Here is a 14,465-nt window from a genome sequence, read left to right as displayed (position 1 = left end):
CGCACGAAGAATCTAACTCACAATTCGTCTCTCTCATTGTTCGCAAACGTCTGCCGTCTACCTCCATCAGGCTTGGGTTGGTCAACGAAACCTTCCAAGTCCATCCATTCGGCGGTGAAAGCAGTAAAAAGCTTGGTCCAGTCCTCCACAGTATCCAGATCTAGGTGTTCACCATCATCATCCATATTATGCCATACAGAAGGAAATGGTGCAGGGATCATATGTAGAATGTCGACGCCTCGTGCCTGGAAGGGAATATGGTCATCTTCGATCATACCGCCCATCCACCTGTCCCCATCTCCCTTGTTCGCTTCTGGAAGGAAATGCGGTTCGTCTCTCGGTGAGTGATCCGGCGAGGATCTCTTAGAGGGATGGTTGGGCGAAGATTTGAATTGTTGCAAGGAGCGAAGCCTGCCCTCGAGTTCGGCTAGACGCTGGTAAGCCCAATGGGTGGTTTTGAAATAGGACGGCACAGTGGGGTGTGCAGAACCGAGTAGGTCCAAAAGTAGGAAAAGGTCGATCGAGTCGAGGGGAGTGCGATAAGTGGAGGTGGCAGGATTCACCGTCTCCTCCCACTCTTTGGCGAGAGAACTGAGGTGGATGTTAGTGCTGTCAGAGATGGGTTGTATACCGGTGGAAGGTTATATGTACCGTGCGCCGTAGACTGAATCTGTGTGTGTCCAGACGTGGAAAGCCTCCTCACCGTCCAGCAACAAGATCTGGACTCCTACGTCTTCTTCTAGATCTTTGGTGGCCAATGGATCGTCGTCTAGAGAGGCCCATCTCTTGGTAAGAGCATCGTCTATACTTCTGGCGATATGCATGATCATGGCGCAAGGCGCTGCGCTGTCGATGGCGCCAATGAAGCCAGGAGGATCTATTTTACTGTCATAATGGGCGACCAGAGCCAGTCTTCCGACTTCACCGTCCGTGGCCCATGGCGGATCTCGCGTGGCTATCAGATTGACGAAAGGTATCTCGGCGCCATTTGATAGCGGTGTGGTAGAAGTGGAGTTCTGGAACGACAGCTTCCACTCGGGAAGGGAGTGCTGGAAGAAATCGACAAAATGAGTGAGGACGGCGGTGGATCCAGGAGTGCCCGGCACTCGAGGCTGTAATATAGGAGCCAGAAGAGCGCCAGTCTTGATGTCGAAATCACTTCCTGGGTCAGGTAAATTGCGCAACGAGTCGTCTGAGAGAGCAGTATATGCACTGGCGCTGGAAAGAAGGCCAACGAGGCCGAGCGCGGAACTCCAGATCATCGTGAAGGAAAGAATGTCGCGGGCAATGGTCGTGACTAGCAAATGGACATGTTCACACAGTTCACAAATATCGACTCAATTGTTGCGATCATGCACAGCGTATCTTTATTATATGTTGCGAATGGAAGCGCGTACTCAAGCAAGTTCTGTACAGGAATTCGAGTAACAACAAAGGGGTCCTCCTATTGAAACCTGACGACTTGGAGACCGCAGGATGAATATGACCGACACGCCCTGCAAGGTATAGGAGGTCACGACTGAGAATGATCGCGTTCTATTTTTCCTCATTCTACAAATAGAGCGTAGATGGTGGGGTTGGCGCGATGATCATCTAACAGCCCCTGAGATGGTGATTGTTTGAGCGCAGTATTGTATGCCTACAGTGTTCCGCACCTATTTTCCCCAAGCACAAGTACCGGCGATTAGCTTGTAGAGGAGCATCCAATCAAGGCGATTTCGGCATGGGACAGGGCGACTACGACGATGCGTTACGCTAAAGCTCGGCAGCAGCCTTGATCAGCATTCGTACCTGTCGAGCCTTGTACAAGTAAGGTAGGCGGCACAAATATTCTCCGACCTCGCGCAAGATCCCCTAGCGGAAGACGCGATGTATTGATCGAAGAAGCTTCTTAGTAAGTGTCCGACGACATCATGCTTGGGAGCTGTCTGGATTTCACTGTATAGGTGATTGTCAATCATGTAAATATAATGAAGGGAGTACCTGCATCGGTTGGACGCAGACGGTGAGGTTCCACGGGCCGTCTTGGCGACGCCGACTTGGTGGGGGTGGTAATAAGGTAGCGCCATCTCCATACTGTAGAACTAAGGTAGGATCTTATACATGAGCGGCTCTTGCATGACCTGCACGATACTGTGATGCGAAGCATAAGGTATTTGAGTGATCACAGATGATGACACAATCTGACTTTATCATGTTTGAAATCATTCCGAGAATAAATAGCAATGCTATTTGAGGCTATCGAGTGTAAGACAATGGCAACAGTCCGTTTGCAAAGCAATCCGGGTACCAGCCTTCGGCCCCTCTTGCTTTCCGTAGACACTCTTCGGACTGTGGTGGGGAGTTCGGTCAAGTCGGGTCGCGCGTGAAGCAAGTGTCCGAGATTGGTTACTTGATTGTAGAGACTATATAAACAATGGAAGATCGTTGATGATGGTCTGTAAATCATTTTTGGATGCTCTTGTAGTGCATATCGCCATTGAACCTCGATCATCATGAGCTTTCCGACCCACGAAGGTAAGGGAGCATTCCCGGATACACGATATCTGTACAATAAATACACCGAGATGGGGTACTGATCTCATACCAGAGATGCTTGGTTGCATGGCGGCCTGCTACGACTGGGCAGACAGCTATGACAGCAAGGTGAGCTGCATGAGTGTCTCGCGTTGCAAGTGAGATTCACTAATGCTCGGCAGGACTGGAAGAAGCTCGAAACCTGTATCGCGCCCACACTCAGAATTGACTATCGCTCCTTCCTCGACAAGATCTGGGAGGCAATGCCGGCAGAGGAGTTCGTGAAAATGGCATCAGACCCCAATGTGTTGGGTGATCCGCTCCTCAAGACGCAACACTTTATCGGCGGCACAAAATGGGAGAGAGTGTCAGATGACGAAATCATTGGCTATCACCAGCTGCGAGTACCTCACCAGAAATACACGGACGAGAGCCGCGCACATGTCGCAGTCAAAGGACATGCTCACAGCTACAACAAACACTGGTACAAGAAGGTTGACGGTGTGTGGAAATTTGCCGGCTTGAGTCCTGATATCAGATGGTTCGAGTACGACTTCGACAAGGTCTTTGCCTCCGGTAGAGATTCGTTTGGTGAGGCCAAGCAAGCTTCTGGTAAGTGCATTACAGACCTGGCTGAGGCTAGCGATACAATGAACTGCGAGGCTGACACTATAATCAGGGATCCCCGAAAAGGCTTAGTGTATGTCTCTTGTCTCTTCCACCGATTATCTCTTCCACCGATTATGCTACGATAGCAAGCATGTCTACATGTTTACCGTGAGCAGGCATTGGCCGTAGCCAATACAAATCAACAATTCATAATCAAGAATGTTTCAATTCCATACACTATTTGCCCAGAAACCGAAAACAAACGCTTTTGCTAGCGAGATTGAATATGTATAAGCGGATAGAACATGCGTTTGGGGTATCTCATAAAAATCAATCGTTAAGCGTGAAGAATGCTGGTAGCTCTTCACCTTTCTTGTCCATCTCAAGAACAAACTTCCTTGCAATCGCCTTTTCTTTATCGAGTCTGTAGCTGTACATGGGATCGACCTTCTCATCGTTGTCCACGACAATTTGAACCATGTCGGCGATCCAAAGCGCCAACATCGCGCGAAGCCGGAGCAGCGGCAAGTAAGTGTCGTTGGGCGGACTCAACATTAGCTCAGCCATTCGATCAGCCAGAGTGATAGCTTTAGCCAGGGTCCCTTTGACGACTGCAGCCTGCCTACTTTCGAGGCTAGGAATGCTGTCCTTGTTATGTTCGTCATCTGAAGGATCTCGCTCAAAAGATGGAGAGGGGCTTCGCGATGCCTGCTCAGCTTTCTTGAGCGCTTGTTTATGTTGTTGTTGGATCTCGTATATACATAGTCCGTACATAGCAGGCTGGAAGGTCAGACTACTTATAGCATTAGGATGCGTTTTCTGGTATGGATACTGAAGGATTAGCCGCTCAAAGTAATCCTTCGCCAGCTGAAATCCTTCTTCGCCTACGACAACCTCATCAGAGCTACTAGCATCGTCATCGTAGCTGTTCTCGCTGAGTAGGGAGGTGACGACATTTTTCGTGTGCTTTCGCAGTAGTATCTCTGCACCAATACCCCAACGTTCGTAAGTACGCACATCGACAGCTCGACCGAAGACCTCAGTACGAAGGATCATGCCCCATGCCCTACCTGCCCGCACATAATCACCGCGCAGTAGAGTGGTGTGCATGATCGTAGTCATTACACCGAGATGGTGGCGGCGAAGGGAAGTCTTGGCGTCTTCATCCTCTGGTGGCGCAGGGACATACAACGGAGGCTTCAATGCAGCAAGACTTTTTTGAATGGTTTCTGCACTTACATGGCGGCGAGGTACGCTGATGGCCGCATGAGGGAAAGGGTGAGCTGGCAGTGGTAAACTTTTCGAATGTCCGGCTATGTTGTACGCCTCAATGTCGATGTCTGTGAGATGTCTCTGATCCCAGGCAGAAGTTGCTGGTGAGCTCGAGACTTGTGGGTATACGTCTTCTTCTTCTTCTTCTTCATCATCATCATCGCTATCGTGTTGTGCAGAAACTCTTTTCCGCTTCCTGCTTGGACCGTAGACTTTAGTGCGATATGTCTTCTCAGCATCCAGGGGCTGCCACACGGGGATGAATTGATGCCCTGTACGAGGCATGCCTTTGATTTGATGCAGAATTCTAGCCAGATGAATAGCGAAGTCCAGCAGGACACCACGCGACCCACGAAAGTAGACGGCAGTTTCATTCAATCTAGACGACCAGGTAATTAGAGGGTGAAGCTGGAAAATGATCGGAGAAAAGAAGCGCCGATCATCCGATCATGCAACTGGGCATGAGTCTCTCATTCACACCTAACAGAGATACTACTATCATCACAGAGCAACGATGAATTAGAAAAGGAACAAAGGCAGCCAATGAGGGTGTCTGAAGAGCTTGAGCAGATCAATCAGGAACGTCAAAAAATAGGCTGTCCGGGATTTGTTCGTCTTGAGAATAATTTCATTCATGGCTGCGTAACCTCACGCATAATGCATTTCTTTTCGAGTCTATTTGTCACACTCGGGGGCATGATCTCTCTATTCGAGTTTTGTAAACTTCGGCCATGCTTCACCGAGGCCCTAGTTTAATTCGAGCTTCCACAAGCCATCACCCAGGTAATGTCCGTTCTCGATGGCTGGGCCCTTCTTCTTCTCTTTCATCTCCTTCGTGCCGACCTTCAGCGGACCGACCATACAGGCGTTCTCTTTGCCCTCAGCATCGACCACGACGATCTCACCAGCCTGAAGTTCGCGTCCACCGTACCCATCATTGCCTTCTTTGTCGTCCTCTTTTACGGACGGATCTGGTAGGCGACCGCCCGGAGATGTGAGGCCAGGTGCCATCAATGCGGCGCCTGATAGGACGAAACGAATTGCGCCTCGGTCGATGCGTATCCTGGGGAAGCATTGCGGGTATTTGTGAACCAGGGAAAGGTGGGGAGTCATGGGGTCGTCCATGTGTTGAAAGAAGAGCGGAGTAGAGCCGAGGACGTATAGAGAGACTCGATCCGGTCTGTTTCATGGTATGTTAGAAATTTGCGTACATTGTCACATCAATCGATTTCTGGCCAGGTCTGGGATTCTCGAGCAGACGGCGAGACTCGATGCCATGCGCGTCTCTGTCCCCAATGAGGTGTTCCGCCGGTTGACTCATCCAGAGGAGAAGTGAGAGACGACAAAGATTTGAAAAACTTACACCTTCACCAGGTCGAGCTGCTCTTTCTTGGGCATTATCTCATCGATATAGGGTTCTAGCAGAGGGTATTGCTCAAGCACCTTTGAGCGAATCGCTCTCTGGGCCGAAGACTTGACCTTGCTTTTGGCACCGGGACTGATCTGATTTGGTGCACATGATCAGAACCGCAACCTATTCTGCACGATACTTGACTTACTAACGTCTTTCTTGAACATTGTGATTGATGTGTGTAAGGATGTGTATGAATGACTGAACACCTGATGGATCCGCGTGAAACTAATGCCCGAGTTCGACAGCCCCGCCATGTCTTCCCCTCCTTCCTTGCTGGTCACGCCGGCATTTTACCGAAACGCCGATGCCGTGCCTGCCCTTCTTGTACCTGCACCTTCTATGTTTATATGGCAAGCGCGGTGCCTCATTTACAGTACGATCAGGCGCAAATTTCCATACCATGTATACACCACACGTGTAACAACCGTGTCGCGACGTGTTGATTTCTTTGCAGAGCTGAATTGGCTGAAGCCACAATTGACAAATCACCTCCTTGTCGCTCCCTACGCCTGTTGGTTCCTTCTCTACGACTTCTCCGGCTTTGCACCCTTTCACTACACCATCCTCACCATACGATCTGAACGCAACAGGCATGTCCGAATCGCCAAATGCACGTACGCCTCGTACACACGACTCCGATCATGATGACATATTCGACTCTCCAATCAAGGAACCTGCAACGCGCACCGCAGACCCCACCCCTTCGAGACATGACCGGCGCGATCAACGAGAGAGTCGAGATGCGGCGTTGAGGGAAGAACTTGAGAACGTCAGATCAGTGAATAAAGTGGTGGAAAACGTCATTGCCAATCTGCAGAAGGCGCGCGGTGATATGGACAATGTCAACTCTACAGTTCAGTCCGCCTCGACCCTTCTCAACACTTGGACCCGCATCCTGTCGCAAACCGAGCACAATCAGCGTCTTATTCTGAATCCAAACTGGCACGGAGCGACGCAGGACCTCGAGGATGTAGAGAATGAGGCCGCCATGCGTCAACAGGCTGCCGAGCGCCGAGCTGCCGAGGAACAGGCCAGACGTGATGCCGCCGCGCGAAGAGCAGAGGAGGAAGAAAGAAGGAGGACTGTTGCCCCTACAACCACGAGAGGCACCAGAGGAAGAGTCAGAGGCACAACCACCTCGAGGCCCACCAGTGCTGCCACAAGCAATGCTACTCCTGGCTATGTTGGTGTGGGCGGCCAAGGTGGTAGAGGTCGTGCCAGCGCTCGAGCTGCTAGAGGCATTGGGAGAGGCACCAGGGGCACTAGGGGAAGAGGGACAAGCTGAGACTCACGTGCATCAAGATTATTTCGCTCACTCGCTCAGTCGAACTGGCTGGGCCAGTGTAACGACTGCCACATGATTCGGCTGTCCTGCCATCTGCTCGACGTGTATCTACGAACTTCCGAGTCGAGTACGGTGGGCATAAGACTGGGTGGATGGTGACAATTATGCTTAATACTGACGGAGGTAGCAGGCTACCTACATTCCATGTCACACATCGAATCTTCCTTGCCCACTGTGGCTGTGTCATGGCGGGTACGTCAACGAATACATTGCAAGCAATATACGCCCGACTTTGCTGACTGGTCAGCTACGGTGTCACCACCTTTTGATGCTGGTGGTGGTGGTTGATGTCGTATGCTGTTATCCAACACAGATATGAGCATTTGCCCCACAAGGAACGCGATTCGACGGAGATGTTCTTCCAGATGTCGCTGCTAGTCGTCTCTGATCTCGCATTCAAAGACAGCAATATACGCTAACCTCTGCATCAAATGATAACTTGTGGATGGGCTTCATACAAAAGAGCAGTGAAAGGGTTCTTCGTTCTTGTAGTATCAAATCAACGCGTGGCTCTTCGAGGCGCTGTATCTCCGAACAATAGAAGGCGCAGTGGTCGGGATCGAGAAGTTGATACATTCATAGCAAACACCATGGGTCCTCCTCTTTCTCATCAAGAATAAACGACCGACTTCTAGCAGTCCCATCGCATCTGATTTCCTCATTGATCCTTCTTCGGCCCTCCGACCCTCCTGACCCAATCGTCCCCGACAAGCGCCGCATCGACGACTTCAACCCCCTTGCCCAAACCCACAAGCTCGCTATCAACCCACCACGAACTCGACGATCCCTTTCGACCATGACCTGTCTTATCATGTGCATCTTCGTCATCACTACTCGTGTCTACAAGACCAGCATGGCCGTCATCGTCCCCGACAACGACAACAATCTGACCGACCCAGCCTTTCAGTTGGGCGACAGTGGATCCATTCTCGCCGCAAAGGTTTGTAGCAGATTCTGAAGAAGACGAGTCCGGGATGTAGATCAGAGATGGGCCCAAGTGGCGCAGGATATGCATGTGGCCTGTCGGGGTCGTGAAGGGCAGGATGGAATAGGGTTGGTCGACTAGTGCTGAGGCCTGAGTGTAGAGGGTCTCGAAACGCTGGTGGAGGAAGGGGTTTTGTTTCTTCTTTTTGGGGGTTGAGGGGGAATTGTCGTCGTCTTCTTCGTCGTCGTCGTCTGCGTCGCTGGGAGCGGCGATTGCCGAGTAGGACGATGAGAGAGACGGAGGAGTGTGCTTTGATGATGAGGAGGAAGGCGAAGAAGGATGCTGTTGAGTTGGGGGCAGACTTGTCAGGTGGGGTGCGTATATGAGGACAAATAAGCGGGTTGTCGAGGGGTCGAAATGTGGGGGAAGGTGAGAGAGTATGGACTGATAGATGATCGTTAGTTTTCCTAGTCAATCGGACTACAGGAAGGGAGCCACTCACTGCATGTTCGGTTCTGTACCCTACTTCTCCCTCGTGGCGCATGTCTTTGGCCGTAGTCTCGGCGCTGACGACTATAGCGACAGTCCGTCGCGGTCTCTTCGCTTTGCTCGACTGCGCAGCATCTCTTGCTACAGCTCCGCTCTGCGTCTCTCCACGCTGTTTCGTCTCGACTTCCTCGCTCCATCTTTCATGGTCAGAGAATCCTCCGGCCGCAGCTCCTTCTTCTGGCTCTCGTGCTCTTGTGCCACTACCGCTGCTGCTTTCTTCCCGTATGGACCCGAGACCGACTGCTGCTCCGGCGGCGGCTACCCCGGCAGCGAGCCTCTGGCCTGCGCTGTCGAAGAATTGCTGCGGAGAGGGACTACGCCTCACAGCGCCGGAGACGCGTGAGAGGAATCCTTCGTCTTGCTCTCCTGTCGCGGTGCGGGAGGCATACGCAGGCGGTGGTGACTCTAGTGTGTCTTCTGGTCCCGCTGCTGCTCTTTCTCCAGTGTGATCGTTCTCATCGTAAACGTCGTCGTCGCCATATTCATCATTGTCGCCTCGAGGACGACGTGGTTGCGAGGGTGGTCTCGGCCCGTATGAAGGTCGGTCGTCGTTTTTATCGTTATCATGCTCATCGTCATCGTCCGTTTGTCGTTCACTCCATATCCAGGCGACCAGGCCAGCAGTGGCAAATGTCACCGTCAGCACAAGAGGCACCCAGTATCCCAGCGTTGACCGACGCTGTCCTCCCTGGGGTCCGTATAGTGTTCTGCGCCGTCGCGTGTCGTAACGATCGTACGGAGAAGACATGATTGTTACGTCGACGGCTGATTTCACATGTCCGAGATGGTCGGATTTTGTGATCTATGCGATTCGAGGATAGCCGTTGCGACCTGAGGCAGCTATGAAGTATGAGGGACACAGCGATAAGCGAAGCTCGTGTTGTGATAACAACATCTATTTGTCTATTTGTATAAACTAGGTACCCAGTACCTCACAAAGGACCCTCGCGACCGTCGGCGCTTCGAGTTGCCGAGGTGCCTTACTGTCACCCCTGCAGTTGCAACTTCCCCATATCTAAGGCACCTCACTTACCTTGTACACGCTTTTATGATCATGGCGGTCATTCCCTCCAAGATGGAAACATAGACCGACCTGCGAGGTTCGAGTCATTGATTACCTTTATTGTCTTAGAGTGTTCTGGTTCAGGGGTGCTTCTTGGCCTGAGGTGAAGCAATGAGGGCGCGGCTGGACTTCGGTTGACCCCGCCAGAGGGTCAATCACTAGACACGAGCTCCTTGGTAGTAGTGCTGTACCTGAACTTTGTGCAACTCGTCAACAAAGTCCAGTCACTGCTTTCTGTGCCTGAATATCTTTTTGTTTCACGATAAGCAACAGTGACGAGAAAATCATAATTCTTGTCAACAACCCAATGGCCGACACCAAAGTCTACCGTGCAAGCACGTTTGCACCTGTAAATATTGCCGTCATCAAGTGAGCGCTCCTGCCCTGTTTCTTTCCTTCGATCCCCTTTTGTCTTTCCTCTTCTGGCCTTTTACGTGTCTTCCCCTCCTCTCTACCAATCATGGTGTGTGCAACACCTTGCTGCAATTACAACATATCAGACTAAAATCATCAACAACTCAACCATCTGACAATAAATCAGGTACTGGGGAAAACGCGATGCCAAGCTTAACTTGCCTACCAACTCGTCGCTCTCGGTGACTTTGTCCCAAGATGACCTCCGCACGCACACGACGGCCTCTTGCAGTCCGGCATACCAGTCCGACTCGCTGTTGCTGAATGGCGCCTCCCAGGACATCTCGGGTGCACGAACGCAAGCCTGTCTCCGCGAACTCAGATCTCTGCGCAAGACGCTCGAGGACAGCGACTCGTCCCTCTCACCTCTGTCGACCTACCCCCTCGAAATCGTGTCGCAGAACAACTTCCCTACCGCCGCCGGTCTTGCGTCCAGCGCCGCCGGCTTCGCTGCTCTTGTGCGCGCCATCGCCAATCTCTACCAACTCAAGTCGACCCCTACAGAACTCAGCAGGATCGCGCGCCAGGGATCGGGTTCCGCCTGTCGCTCGCTCTTCGGCGGCTACGTCGCATGGGAGATGGGCAAGGAGGAAGATGGATCCGACAGTGTCGCCTACGAAGTCGCCCCTGCTAGCCACTGGCCTGAAATGCGCGCAATCATCCTTGTCGCTAGCGCAGAGAAGAAGGACGTCAGCAGCACCTCTGGAATGCAGGCAACGGTCAAGACTTCGACTCTGTTCAACGAGCGCATTACAAACACCGTGCCCAAGAGAATGGAAGAGATGAAGAAGGCCATCGCCGAGAGGGACTTTGCCTCTTTTGCTGCTCTGACGACAAAGGACAGCAACAGCTTTCACGCCACATGTCTCGACACGGATCCTCCCATTTTCTACATGAACGACACCAGCCGCGCCGCCATTGCTATGGTCGAGGCCATCAACGCCAACGCCGGCAAGACCATTGCGGCCTACACCTTCGACGCCGGCCCCAACGCCGTTGTCTACTACCTTGCCGAGCACGAAACCAGTGTTCTCGCGCCCTTCAAGGCTATCCTGCAGGCAAAGGATGGATGGGAAGGCGCCCGTGGTCAATCTGTCACTTCATCGCCGCTCCCTGCGGAACCCGAAGTCGCTGCTTCTCGTCTCCGAAACGGCATCAGTCGCGTCATTCTCACCAGTGTCGGCGAAGGTCCCATCAAGACCGACGAGAGCCTGATTGATGAGCTTGGCGAGACAGTCGCTTGAATGTAAAACTTTGTTCGCATCAATGCTTTCAGGATGAGAAGATGATGGTCTCATTGGTTCAAGAATAGCACTTGAGATACCCCAAAACACACGAAGCTAACAATACAAACTTTAATTTACTTGATATTCCGCATCATTGCATTCTACACCTCACTTCCATCTCCCAATGTTTTCAGCTCATGTGTTCGAACAGCTCTTCTTTGCTTCTTTATAGCACCAGACAGCAGATATGTTTAGGGGGCAAGAGTGGTCAATCTAAAGGAGTTTCTAACACTTTTCAGACCGAGTTCAGGGCAACCATATCATGAAGGAATAGTGATACTCTGCTAGTAGTGTGGATGATTGAATCATTTAGTCGTATAATATGACAGCGAGAACCAGGTTATATTTACAGCTTGCTAGCTCTCTTCGATCGCTCTCGGTTCGCTTGCGCCATCTTGAGCAGAGCGTACAGACTCTGCAGCCTGGGCATCTCGAAACCAGCCTCTCTCGCCAGCCTGATCGGATTGCCAAGGATGACTTCTATCTCCATCCTCTTACCTGCCTCCCAATCTAGCCACATACTGGGCTTACTGCCGCTGGTGTTCTTCCGCGTGCTCTTCAAGAGCGCCTCAGAAGTGGCGAACGCCGATGGCAACGGCGTCTTCAACACCTTCGGAGCTGTTTCAAGCACCTCGTCCATCACGCCCTTCAGGTGGATGTACAGTTCGTCATCCAATGCCATGGCTGAGTTGGCACTGCCGCCTGACAGTACAGAACTTGGGTTCATGGATGCGTTGATCGCGATCTTATGCCATCGTACCATCTGGAGCTTTGCGTGAGAGTATGCTGATGCATCCTTGACGCCACCTTTGTTTAGCAATTCCACAAAAGTCTCGGTACGAGCTGTCGCAGTGCCAGACGCCTGCGCCGAGACGTGATCGGGTGAGAACGGACCGACGTTGATTCTGGTCCATCGATTGTGATCAATGATGCCGTGCTTGGGTTGAGCTGCCGACACAACTGTCACCGCCGACAAGATGGCAGCATGAGGGAAGCGCTTCATATATGGTTGTTCGACGCCAAGGCCATTCTGTATCAAGACGATCGAGGTATCCTCGCTCACCAAGCCTTCCAGCTGCTTCGAATCATCGCTCACATCCGGTAGTGCTTTCGTGCTGACGACTATATAGTCCCACTTCACGTTGCTCTTCTGTGCTTCGTCTGGGTTGGCAAATGTCCGCGTCGGAGTCCACTCGTAACTCCCGTATTGTGGGGAGTTGACCTTGAAGCCATTGGACTTGACCGCAGAGTAATTTGACCGGCAAACGCACGATACATTGGCGCCAGCTTGTGCAATCCGCGACCCGTAGAAGGCACCGACTGCTCCAGCCCCGAATATAAGCACTTCTGTGGACGACATTGTATTGTTCGGTGGAGGGAAACTGACTGAACGATGACAGCTTCACCTTGATGAGCTCAGACCTCGGCAGCCAGGACTTGGCAGCTTGAGATCTTGGCAGGATCTACTGGCACTTGCCTCATACAACTCACTGTACCTTGTTCACAGGGCCTGTCCTACTGTATCTTGGCTCAAGCATTGCTACCATTGACACAAAAGACCAAGACACATCTTCGCCAACGTCGTCCACCGCAATCATGTCCGACCGATCTTACCAGAACATCTCTTCCAATTCACCCAGCCACGCCTCCTCATCCGACCACGAGGACGTGGACTCTCTGCCCTCGACGTCGGCCAGCACAACCTCAATGAGCCCCTCAGAGGAGTACTACTCGAGCGAGGCAGAGCGAGAATGGAAGGAATCGCTGCAACAACTCGAGCTCATCCTGACCATGGTCCTCATGCCCTACCTGGGCAAATACTTTGGGCGGAAAGCTGCTTATTGGGGTATGTTTTCGGCATTACATTCCACCACGTCGACATGGTCTTTACTGATCTCGTGTTCCTCTGTCTCTAGGTTGGGCTAAGTTCATGGAATGGAAATACCCTGTCAGCATCGAAATCACAAGTCCTGGAGCTTTCAAGGCTGCAGGTGCTGTCGAAGCCGCCGCTAGCCTATGAGCAGCGGTTTTCTCTCTGCATATACACAACACGACGCTTGGCCGATACATGGATTCATCTCAGCAGATATGACGAGTCGGCTTCATCTCAGATATGAAGCTACTCATATTAGGAGATCCGGAAGGGAACAACGGATTCCACGAGCTGGGCTACCAAATAAACAACGAGCTCGGGCTAAAGTAACACGTCTTTCCCCTTAGCACACTCAGTGCTTTTTGAGCTGGCATCACCCCGGACGGCACGGCGAGACATTGATCAGCGTCTCCTCGCCCCTCTCTGCCCGTCGTCGACCCGATCTCGCCCACTCGGCTGACTCTTGGTCGCCCGCTATTGCTGACCACCGTCGCTACTGGTGACGTCACTTGTGTCAACCCTTTGCAGCCACGGATAGATAGGGACGTGTTGTAGAGGTGGACTATCTCTCGGACAATGCTTGGAAAAAGGGATAGACCAGCGTCGTCTCTTCGAAATCCACGATACACAAGCCAGCAGGCCAATGGAAGGGTGGACACGGCGCTTCACTGGTATGAGGGAACACTTCACAGTGCAAGTTGCTGGTCAGATACTTCCCTATCAGCGGTGGCTTAGAACTGGCCCGAGGATCGCAAGATATCAGGTACACAGATGCGGCTGGCCCGATCCTGCTACCTCATTTCTTGCGGACTATTCAAGTGCAGAAACAAGAGCATCGATATCAGGAACGGCGACTGAGATAGGGCCATCGACCAGTCTGCTGGTTAATTCAAGGTAATAAATCATTCAACCACTTCAATGCAAACAATATACCTGCTCTTCCATCTGTAAACAATCGTCAACGGCCGTGCATCTGCACATCTGTATATTGATTCCAGCTGCCAATTCTGTAAAGGGCTATATCACGTCAAAGTATAAGTAGAACTGAGGTATCAGGGATACAGTCGGTAAGATTGCAGCAAGAGGGTAGAAGGCGTTCTAATCCTTTCGTTCAATCGCACATCAAGTTGCGGTGACGAGTCTCATGCGTTAGCATAGGTATATCAGATGGGCAGAAGTCGAAGGTATTGCGACGTTC

The 14,465-nt window shown here is 51.8% G+C and overlaps 9 protein-coding genes across 10 annotated transcripts; 4 read left to right on the top strand and 5 right to left on the bottom strand.

The window, feature by feature from the left end:
* Positions 1-17: 17 nt before the first annotated feature.
* On the bottom strand, positions 18-1,262 carry AAFC00_007181 (uncharacterized protein; the record flags this gene model as incomplete). The annotated part of the gene is made up of 2 exons (XM_069347245.1): positions 18-591; positions 652-1,262. 2 exons carry the CDS (start codon positions 1,260-1,262, stop codon positions 18-20), a joined length of 1,185 nt encoding a protein of 394 aa, XP_069201849.1.
* Positions 1,263-2,495: 1,233 nt separating this feature from the next.
* Positions 2,496-3,216, top strand: AAFC00_007180 (uncharacterized protein; the record flags this gene model as incomplete). Of its 2 annotated transcripts, XM_069347244.1 has the most annotated exons (4): positions 2,496-2,517; positions 2,591-2,646; positions 2,700-3,129; positions 3,197-3,216. In XM_069347244.1, 4 exons carry the CDS (start codon positions 2,496-2,498, stop codon positions 3,214-3,216), a joined length of 528 nt encoding a protein of 175 aa, XP_069201848.1. The 2 variants fall into 2 exon arrangements, with proteins under 2 accessions (XP_069201848.1, XP_069201847.1); XM_069348399.1 differs by lacking the exon at positions 2,496-2,517 and having other exon boundaries at positions 2,593-2,646.
* Positions 3,217-3,456: 240 nt separating this feature from the next.
* Positions 3,457-4,683, bottom strand: AAFC00_007179 (uncharacterized protein; the record flags this gene model as incomplete). The annotated part of the gene is made up of 1 exon (XM_069347243.1): positions 3,457-4,683. The coding sequence occupies one exon, from the start codon at positions 4,681-4,683 to the stop codon at positions 3,457-3,459; it is 1,227 nt and encodes a 408-aa protein (XP_069201846.1).
* Positions 4,684-5,145: 462 nt separating this feature from the next.
* On the bottom strand, positions 5,146-5,976 carry AAFC00_007178 (uncharacterized protein; the record flags this gene model as incomplete). Its single annotated transcript, XM_069347242.1, has 3 exons — positions 5,146-5,578; positions 5,762-5,901; positions 5,962-5,976. The coding sequence occupies 3 exons, from the start codon at positions 5,974-5,976 to the stop codon at positions 5,146-5,148; spliced, it is 588 nt and encodes a 195-aa protein (XP_069201845.1).
* A 428-nt stretch (positions 5,977-6,404) lies between these two features.
* On the top strand, positions 6,405-7,097 carry AAFC00_007177 (uncharacterized protein; the record flags this gene model as incomplete). The annotated part of the gene is made up of 1 exon (XM_069347241.1): positions 6,405-7,097. The coding sequence occupies one exon, from the start codon at positions 6,405-6,407 to the stop codon at positions 7,095-7,097; it is 693 nt and encodes a 230-aa protein (XP_069201844.1).
* A 718-nt stretch (positions 7,098-7,815) lies between these two features.
* Positions 7,816-9,379, bottom strand: AAFC00_007176 (uncharacterized protein; the record flags this gene model as incomplete). Its single annotated transcript, XM_069347240.1, has 2 exons — positions 7,816-8,526; positions 8,585-9,379. The coding sequence occupies 2 exons, from the start codon at positions 9,377-9,379 to the stop codon at positions 7,816-7,818; spliced, it is 1,506 nt and encodes a 501-aa protein (XP_069201843.1).
* Positions 9,380-10,001: 622 nt separating this feature from the next.
* Positions 10,002-11,352, top strand: AAFC00_007175 (uncharacterized protein; the record flags this gene model as incomplete). The annotated part of the gene is made up of 2 exons (XM_069347239.1): positions 10,002-10,063; positions 10,236-11,352. The coding sequence occupies 2 exons, from the start codon at positions 10,002-10,004 to the stop codon at positions 11,350-11,352; spliced, it is 1,179 nt and encodes a 392-aa protein (XP_069201842.1).
* Positions 11,353-11,740: 388 nt separating this feature from the next.
* On the bottom strand, positions 11,741-12,754 carry AAFC00_007174 (uncharacterized protein; the record flags this gene model as incomplete). Its single annotated transcript, XM_069347238.1, has 1 exon — positions 11,741-12,754. One exon carries the CDS (start codon positions 12,752-12,754, stop codon positions 11,741-11,743), a length of 1,014 nt encoding a protein of 337 aa, XP_069201841.1.
* A 236-nt stretch (positions 12,755-12,990) lies between these two features.
* On the top strand, positions 12,991-13,414 carry AAFC00_007173 (uncharacterized protein; the record flags this gene model as incomplete). The annotated part of the gene is made up of 2 exons (XM_069347237.1): positions 12,991-13,240; positions 13,311-13,414. The coding sequence occupies 2 exons, from the start codon at positions 12,991-12,993 to the stop codon at positions 13,412-13,414; spliced, it is 354 nt and encodes a 117-aa protein (XP_069201840.1).
* Positions 13,415-14,465: the final 1,051 nt, after the last annotated feature.

Source organism: Neodothiora populina (assembly GCF_041146345.1).
Source record: "Neodothiora populina strain CPC 39397 chromosome Unknown canker_contig_9, whole genome shotgun sequence".
NCBI lineage: Eukaryota > Fungi > Ascomycota > Dothideomycetes > Dothideales > Dothioraceae > Neodothiora > Neodothiora populina.
Note: the sequence above shows the minus strand (reverse complement) of the source record. Positions and strands in the feature narration are given on the sequence as shown.